The sequence below is a fragment of the Pocillopora damicornis genome, chromosome 13 (genome assembly GCF_964200805.1).
Source record: "Pocillopora damicornis chromosome 13, jaPocDami1.2, whole genome shotgun sequence".
Lineage (NCBI taxonomy): Eukaryota > Metazoa > Cnidaria > Anthozoa > Scleractinia > Pocilloporidae > Pocillopora > Pocillopora damicornis.
In genome coordinates, this window is record NC_142682.1 from 15,008,055 (window position 1) to 15,017,198 (window position 9,144).

Here is a 9,144-nt window from a genome sequence, read left to right on the forward strand (position 1 = left end):
ATTAACAGTTGACATATTGACTGGTTCAAACAACGATCGAGTGGCCATTTATAAAGCTAGGATTTTGAAAGTTTGTGGTGAGTACAAATTGCAATATTTGTTACGTGATCAAAATCTTACCAAAGAATAGATATAATGGCTTGAAGTGCTGATGCAACAACATTGCATGGTATTATCACTAAAAAGCTTCAAGGTTTGAATATTCCCTTAAAAAACCTAAGGGGTCTTGCCACTGATGGGGCAAGTGTAATGACTGGTAAAACCAGAGGCCTAGCAGCATTACTGAAGAAGGATGTCATCAGCTTAGTGGCAGTTCACTGTGTATGCCACAGGTTAGCTCTGGCCTGCACGAATACCAACGAGGAACTAGCAGTGATAAAGGAGTTGGAGACGGAGGTGACACAACTGTGGAAAATCTTTGACACCTCTCCAAAGAAGCTTGCAGCATACCTAAAAGTACGAGAGGAGATGAAACAACTTACACTTGGGGCGAAGGCAAACAAGAGAATTGGCAAGCGGTTAAAGAAGGCCTGCAAAACACGGTGGTTATCTTTTGACAATGCCATAGCAGCAGTATGTTCACACCTATCATCCATCCTCCAAACACTGCGCCAGTTGAAGGCAGACCCATCTTGCTATGGTCACCTGAAGAAGCTTATGAAAGTAAAGAAAATAGGCACCATTTACATTGTTTGTGAAGTTCTTCCTATACTAAGTGACCTTAGCAGAGTGTTTCAACATGGCACAATCAACTTTGCACACATCAAACCATCAATCACCGTTTGCAAGGAGAAACTTGCCGCACTTGTTGAGAGTAAATCTCCAATAAAGAAGCTGCAAGACGATTTAGCTGAAGGAGGAACCTTGGCTGTCACTGAAATCAAATTCTCAAGCAAAGACATCGAGTATCTCAAGAATCTCTTAAAGAACTATGTCAATGGGCTTTTTAGGACAGCAATGCAAGTGTTTAACAAAACAGCCATTCCCTGGTGAAAAACCTCACAGGATCTTTGAGGATCTTCAAGGATTGACAAAGACCTGCCAAAGATCCTTAAGGACAAGGATCTTTAAAAGATCTTTAAAGGATCTGTAAAAGATCCTCAAAGATCTTTGTAAGCAACAACGTTTGTTACGATCCTCAAGGATTTGATAAAGATCCTCAAAGGATATTACAAAGATCCTCATAAGGATCCTCGCAAAGTTCTTTTCAAGGATCCTTCAAGATCCTCGAGGATTTACCAAGGATCTTTTAAAGACCCTCAAAAGATCCTTTCAAGGATCCTTTCAAGATCTTTGTAAGGATCCTTAAGGATTTAATCAGGATCTTGCAAGGATCCTAGTCAAGATCTTTGCAGGATCTTTTTGAGGATCTTTCAAGATCCACAAGGATTTAATGAGGATCTTTTAAAGACCTTCCAAAGATCCTTTCAAGGATCCTATTAAGATCTTTGCAAGGATCCTTAAGGATTTGATCAGGATCTTACAAGGATCCTACTCAAGATCTTTGCAAGACCTTTTCAAGGATCCTTCAAGATCCTCAAGGATTTAATGAGGATCTTTTAAAGACCTACAAAAGATCCTTTCAAGGATCCTGTAAAGATCTTTGCCAGGATCCTTAGGAATTTGATCAGGATCTTACAAGGATCCTTAAGTCAAGATCTTTGCAGGATCTTTTCAAGGATCCTTCAGGATCCTCAAGGATTTAATGAGGATCTTTTAAAGACCTTCAAAAGAACCTTTCAGGGATCCTGCTAAGATCTTTGCGAAGATCCTTAAGAATTTGATCAGGAGTTACAAGGATCCTAGTCAAGATCTTTGCACGATCAGTGTTCTACAATCCTTCAAGATCCTCAAGGAATTGAAAAGGATTTTCCAAATATCTTTAAAAGATTCATTTCATGATTTTGTACAGCTCTTTGTAAGGATCCTTTTTGAATTTGATGTGGATCTCAAAGGCAACTTTGTCAAGATCTCTACCACATCTCTGCATTATGAATTAGGTTACTTTGAAATCCTCAAGTAATTTCAAACATCTCAAAATTGTAAATTGAGGGCTCACTGTTTTATAATTTAAACACAACAAGGAATTTTCGCAGAAAATTATTGTGCAATAAGTGTAATGAAGGTTACCGCATAGCAACGCCATGCTCGAGGCTTTCGGGAAACTTTGTGACTACTTACATGACAACAAATAGGGTTTTGCATTATGGGATAGGAATTATAACTCGCCGAGATTTTTAACGATACATATGAATGTTGTGCCGCGTAGCACTGGGAACACAAATGGTGAAACAGAGAATTAACTCTGAAGTGTAAATTAAAGTGCTATTTAAACCCATGAATAACCCACAGGGCGTTAGCCCTAATAAAGGGAAACAGGGAACCACACGAGGCAAAGAAAAAATCTTTTGACCTCGGTGGGAATCGAACCCACGACCTCCGGATTAGATCTACCGTTACCGTTGCGACCTCGTAGCTCAGTCGGCAGAGTAACGGTAGATCTAATCCGGAGGTCGTGGGTTCGATTCCCACCGAGGTCAAAAGATTTTTTCTTTGCCTCGTGTGGTTCCCTGTTTCCCTTTATTAGGGCTAACGCCCTGTGGGTTATTCATGGGTTTAAATAGCACTTTAATTTACACTTCAGAGTTAATTCTCTGTTTCACCATTTGAGATTTTTAACGGTCGCATAAAAACATAAGAAGCTCGTTGTTACGGCAAATATCATCGACAATGGTCGGAACTAAAGGGAAAATGTACACAGAAATAAAAGTAAAGGAAAGGCGTTTTCTGAAGTTCAGAAACAAGCGAAAAGAGAGACAGAAACAACCGAAATCGTCAATCAAATTCCAAGCAGGTCTTGCGATTGCTCAGACTCTGAGGCTGAATGAAAAGAATTCATTGGTACTTCTGGAAAGAAAATGAAGATGCCATCCTCGCCTAATGATTCTTGCTCTGAGCTCTTGGAGAGTGAGGATGCAATTGATGTGTTACAGGGACAAGGATACAGGCTTATCGATCTAGAGAGATTCTCCTCGACGCTCACTGAAGGACATGTTTCTGAAGAAGGTGTGAATTTACTTGGTTCTGTGTAACCAACTTAAAAAGCTCTTTTAGAGGTTGTCATATGAATTCCCGAAAACACTTATTTTGTACCTCAGGATGTATTAGTCGAATTAATCTGAAGTTTTCAGGGCTGTATCCTCTTACTGAGTTGAGTTGGATAAGCTGACAGTTTCTCTATAAGCTGAATTTTAAGTAAGATATTGTGGAATAACTCACCTAATAATCTCGGTGAACTTTGAACGGGCACTGTGCCCATAATATAAACGACTCCAAAAGTTCCTCAGCTCATCCAAAAGAACGACCCTAGTACTTTGTTTTGACACTAAAAACACTTGATTTCATGCAATCTTTGTGCAGTTATCTTTTCTCAAGTATACCTAGGTTTTTCACACCATGTGGTGGACAAATTGATCTGATGTCAAATAACAAATTAGTTTAGGGAAACATATTAGTTATATTCAGTATGTGTGATTCCTAAGCTTTCCTTTGGTATATAGGTTAATATGGTTCAGAAATATAGTCATCAAGTACTCTTGGTTGCCTTTTTTTCATGTTTACCCCCTCTGTAAGAGTAGTCTGAGTCTGGTCATAGTCTAGTCTTAGACAAGTTTAACACATATATTTTGGTCTTCTTATCTTTGAGCTGGACTGTTGCCAGATTTTTTGGAAAATGAAAATCTTAGTACTAACCTAAAGTCTGAACAGAAATAGTGTAGAAGTAGTCCTACTAGAAGAGGATGGGTAATTCTCGTTTAGCAATAAAAATAAGTTTTATCTTCTTCTTTCTTTTTAACTTAGTATGAGGATTTAAGTATGCTTATTTTCTTGTCAAAATTTCGAAGGTTCTATAACATTCTTGCTAAGATCTTCAACGATCTTCCATTTCCTTGCCAGGATCTTCAAGGATCACTGACATTCTTGTCAAGATCTTTAAGGATCTTCAAATCTCTTGCAAAGATCTTTAATTTGGCTGTCAAAATCTTCAAGGATCTTTCTTTTTTTTGCCAAGATCTTCAAAGATCTTTCAATTTATTGCCAAGATCTTTAAGGATCTTTTATTTTCTTTCCAAGATCTTTAAGGGTCTTTTATTTTCTTTCCAAGATCTTTAAGAATCTTCAAAATTTTCAAAAAGATCCTTGAAGAACTTGGCAAGAAAATGAGAGATCCTCAAAGATCTTAACAAGAATTTGGAAGATCCTCAAAGAATTTTCAAAGATCTTTAAAGGATCTTCAAAGTTCATGTAAAGATCTTTGAAGATCCAGACAGGATCTTGACAGGAAAATGAAAGATCCTTAAAGATCTTGGCAAGAAAGTCAAAGATTCGCAAAGATCTTGGCAAGAAAATCAAAGATCCTTGAAGATCTTGGCAAGAAAATCAAAGATCCTTTAAGATCTTGGCAAGAAAATGAAGGATCCTTGAAGATCTTAACAAGAATTTTGTAGATCCTCATGAAGATCCTCAAGAGGATCCTCAAAGGTCCTCATGAAGATCTTGTAAGATCTTTAAAGATCCTTGAAAGATTTTCACCAGGGATGCCACCTAAAGAGAGTGATGATTTCATGGATTATGGCAAAGAGCATATCGATGTTCTGGCTCTGCACTACTTCCCAGGAGGTGAAGTTAGTCAAACACAGCTTCAAGGTGGGTGGAAACTCATCAAGTACAACCTCCTCACATGGAAGCTGCCTAAAACTGTCAGAGATGGTAAACTTTCTGGTGCAGAATGGGTCATGCAGCAGCTCATTAAGGAGAGGTTTTCTTACTGGGGACACTTCCCTTTGATGACCTCTGTTGTAGAAGCCCTTCTTGTCATTCCAGCATCAAATGCTTGGCCCGAAAGGGGGGCATCGAAAGTGGAGTTAATGAAGAATCGCCTCAGAAGTCTTTTGAAGGGGGAAATGCTAAATTCCCTGATGCATATCAGTTTAAATGGCCCATCCGTTACTTTGGAGGAAGGCCAGCAAGTAATCAAAGATAGCATGGTTTCCTGGTTGGCTGCTAAAAATCGTGTGAAACTTCCATCTGCTCATCCATCTGTTTCCAGTGTCACTGGTCCTTCCACACAACCAAAGCCAGCAGAACCCAGTACCTACACACAGGGTACTCAAACAGTGGTTGAAGAGCTCATAGAGCAACTGCATGTAGATGATGAGGTTACTCTTGCGGCTGAAAAACTTGGGCTTCCTTTAGATGAAGTGGATGATCATAAATCAGATGAATCTGATTATTACAGTGATTTTGAAGATGATTAGAGCAATCTAATCTGTAATGAAAGAAGTTCAATCTGAAGCATCATGGTTTCTTCAATTTTTTGTATGTTACAGTTATTTCCATTTCAAACAGTGAATTCAAAGAGTACACACTGACAGAAACCGTGCAATACTGTGAAAAAGAAAAGTTGGGTTGAAGACAAAATACAGTGTAAGAGAATAGTAGTTTCCTTCTTGTGCACTGTAGTTTCTCAGGATTTTTAATCACATGGCATGTTAATGTAAAGAAAATAAAGATAATGGCAGCATGGTGCATTAAAGCAGTCCATGCCAGTTGTACATGACTTCAGGTATTACATAAAGGTGGATTCCAGAACTATAAGATCAAATTAACAGTATTTTTTTTATTTCATTCAGTTTATTTGTCACACACAATTAAGTTATAATGATTAATAAATTACAATGGTTACAATGATTACAAAGTTACGGTGATTAAAGTACAAGAGAAAGAACAGAGTGGGAAAACCATGTACAGATTTACACAATGCTTGCTGAAAATAGGCCCAGATTTCATTTAAGAGTATCATTTTTGGCAAAAATTTCCTGGGGGAGGCCCCCAGAACCAACTGAACCCCCCATGAAAGAGGGCCGACAACCCTCCATACCCTCCTTGAATGGTGTGCATGCCTTGCTGTAGCTGCCTACTTTATGGACAGAACCTACTACTCAGAAACCTACTGACTACCCTGGGCAAAATTTAAATCACTACCTTCTTTGTCAAATTTTTGATAACATGAATTATTGAGGTTTTGTCTTTCTTCTCTTCTTTGATATACAACAGCCAATTTTTTTAACTTTAAGCCATTTTACACTGTAAATGGTCTGCATAAATAATGAAGAAAAAGTAATATGCTGAGTTGTTCTGATGTTCTTTAAAAGTGTTCAGTTAAGAAATTTGTGAATGAAACAACGTCGAACACATGCTGTTTCATTACAAATAAATTATGAGATCTTGATCACATACAGTCTGTGTATTCATGTACTGTTTGATGTTACAGTTGGAGGTGTCAGTATGTTCTATAGCTAGTTGGAAAGTTTTGGACCCTCAGTGGATTGATGGGGTCTATAGCTCACCTAGAAAATTTTATCCTCTTAATTTGAAGGATTAGGTTACAAAAGGAATTGATAAGATATCCCATCTGGTACATTTCATAAATCTGTGGTCTTCAGTGTTAAACAATTGAGGCGTGAGTGGTCCAGTGGTCTGAGCGCTGGACTCTGGGTCGGACGGCCCGGGTTCGAGTCCTGGCCGCGGCACTACGTTGTGGCCTTAAGCAAGCCGCTTCACTCACCTTGCTTCGTCTTCTCGGATAAGACGTTAAGCCGGAGGTCCCGTCTCCTGCAGGGTTTGGGGTAGGAGACGTTAATTTCCCACGCACGAGATTACTGTGTGATGGATGTCCTCCCCTGGGTTGGGTTGGGTGGATTTAAGAGGGGTAGTGCCCCGTGTGGGACTCCATGTCCCGCTGCACTAACCCATTTGGCGTCCGTCTATCCGTAGACGTACCCAATAAAGTTGTTATTCACAAGATCCTACTAAGGATTTTCTGAAAGTGGGAAGCCATCTGAAATTTTATGCAAAGTCTAAATTGGGATTGGCAGGATCCCAGGTGCAATCCCGCCTGGGATATGGTTTCCCCGGGTGGGAAACTATCTGAAATTTGAGGCAGGATCCCAAGAGGGATTGGTGGAACTCCAGGTTTCATCCCTCCTGGGATGTGCTTTCTCAGGTGGGATGCTTTTAGGCATTCAAGGTGGGATCCCATGTGGGATCCCATGTGGAATCCCATGCGGGATGTTCCATAATCCCGGGTGGGATCCCACCTGGGACACACCTGGGATTCCAGGTGGGATTGGCAGGATCCCACCTTATATTTTTACCTTCACAATTTTTATCCATCCTGAATGATACAGGGTGTTTGTTTTCACCTGGAGCAATATTATAAATTTCATTTCCTGATGATACCTCATTATTTTGTTCAACGGTTACAGGATAATCTGGTATTAGAGACTGAAAACATATTTCATTTGCAGGTGCTCTATGCTCAGTTAAAGGGTCATCTCTCTCTTCATCATCAGGTGTGTTATCATCATCGCTGTTATCTTCATGTGATAGCGTAGTATTACTCATATTGGTCATAGTAACATTATCCATAGCTTTATTATCAGGTGGTGTGTTCTGACCATCAGGGTTTATAGGTGGTATTACCCTTACCACCTATGATATTCAAAACTGGATTCTGCTCTGAAACATTCTCATTTTGCTGCAAAGTTGTGAGATTTGTATCAATATTGTCAATATCCACACCTATATTACTATATAAGGGATTATCGGTCTTTAGCCACTTGAGAGCATCAAGTACTACTTGCGGGCGCACAGGTTGAAAGTAGAAATGACCTCTAAATTCCCATTTTTCTTTTCAGTTTCAAAAGTATTATTACTGGGATACCTGTGGTAGCCCAGTCATAAAATTCCTTTGTTTTTTTGTCGTCTTTTTTTTTTCCTCCGCCACAAAATAGAAAAGTTGCGCAATAGTACCCAGTGGTGGTTGGGCCCTCAACACCATGCCAACGATTAATTCATGAACGCGTTACGCGTTGTGTGACTCGGTGTTAAGTTACGAGAGGAACCGTTGAAAATTTGAACACGTTATAAGGAATAGTATAGGGAACGAAATATGGTCGATTTACAACAATAAATATTTCGAAATATGAACATTTTTCTCGTAAAATCAATAAAACCTACTCATACCCTATGTATCCGTTGTAGTTTCTGGCGATTTCTACCGTTTAAAGCTTGCTTTACCATCACTGTTATTCACGTCATCTACTTTTATTACGTTGGTAAAATCTGTACAGACATCACACCAACCAACTCCCGCGCAAAGTAAGAAGACTATATTGAAGGCTTGAGATTATATTAAGATTGATTTTCATCAAGAAATGGGCCAGGAATTTTCCACAATAGTGCAAATAATCGTGAAGGCTGATCGCGTAAAAGCGATTGCGTGACGCTCGGTAAGCTGTAAGATGACATGTTTATACCAGACGTAAAAACTCTTCAGATTCTCAGTCTGCATTTTGTACCCACTCTGCAGTCTGCAGTTTGCAGTCTATATTTTGTATCCGGTCTGCAGTCTGCTGTCTGCATTTTGTACTAACAGGTATCCGTGGCACCAATACAGTTTATTTTTGGTTACATTTATTCGCACAACACACATAATCTACCACAAAATACGTGTGTGAGGTAATTCGACATTTTCGTTCTTTTCCGCGTTAATACTCTTCTTTCCTTTTGTAAGAATGTAGACCAATTACAATGTTCCAAGTAATCCACCTACCCTACAAAAAATAACTCTTGCATGCCTAGCATGCCTATGTTTTGAAATAGGTGTATGCCCTTGGCCAGACTTGAGCTCACGATCGATCACTATTTCAGTATACTAGTCCGACACCCGTAGTATCACTACACTTGATCCAAGGATCCAGTACCATCCAGGTATCCCAGTTACCTTGCTCACAGGGTCTAGTTCCAGTTCGTTCAGGGGGACATAGTAATATATTGCATGTTTGATCACATTCAACTGGTATATTACAGATTGCACCTTTAATTTTTCTTTGTTGACCTTTGGGCATGACTATTATTTTTTCAAACACTATTCTCTGTGCTGTGAGTATCTGTTCAAGCTTCTCTAGAATGGACAACTCTGGTGGCAGTTCATCAACATGTAATTTGTTACATACAGCTTGACATGGGACTTGCCCTTTCAAAACTTTTGTGTGACAGGTTTTACAAATGTACTGTTTT

At 39.3% G+C, this 9,144-nt stretch overlaps 1 protein-coding gene across 1 annotated transcript; it reads left to right on the forward strand.

The window, feature by feature from the left end:
* The first annotated feature begins 249 nt into the window (after positions 1-249).
* LOC149035651 (zinc finger protein 862-like) lies at positions 250-5,318 on the forward strand. The gene is made up of 2 exons (XM_089191317.1): positions 250-959; positions 4,586-5,318. Exons 1-2 carry the CDS (start codon positions 250-252, stop codon positions 5,316-5,318), a joined length of 1,443 nt encoding a protein of 480 aa, XP_089047443.1.
* The last annotated feature ends 3,826 nt before the right edge of the window (positions 5,319-9,144 follow it).

Excerpts from the sequence above, each read along its gene's own strand:
- LOC149035651 (XM_089191317.1), top strand. The coding sequence starts at position 250 with ATGACTGGTAAAACCAGAGGCCTAGCAGCATTACTGAAGAAGGATGTC. Across the intron at positions 960-4,585 it reads GGGCTTTTTAGGACAGCAAT|ATTTTCACCAGGGATGCCAC; the intron begins GCAAGTGTTTAA and ends GATCCTTGAAAG.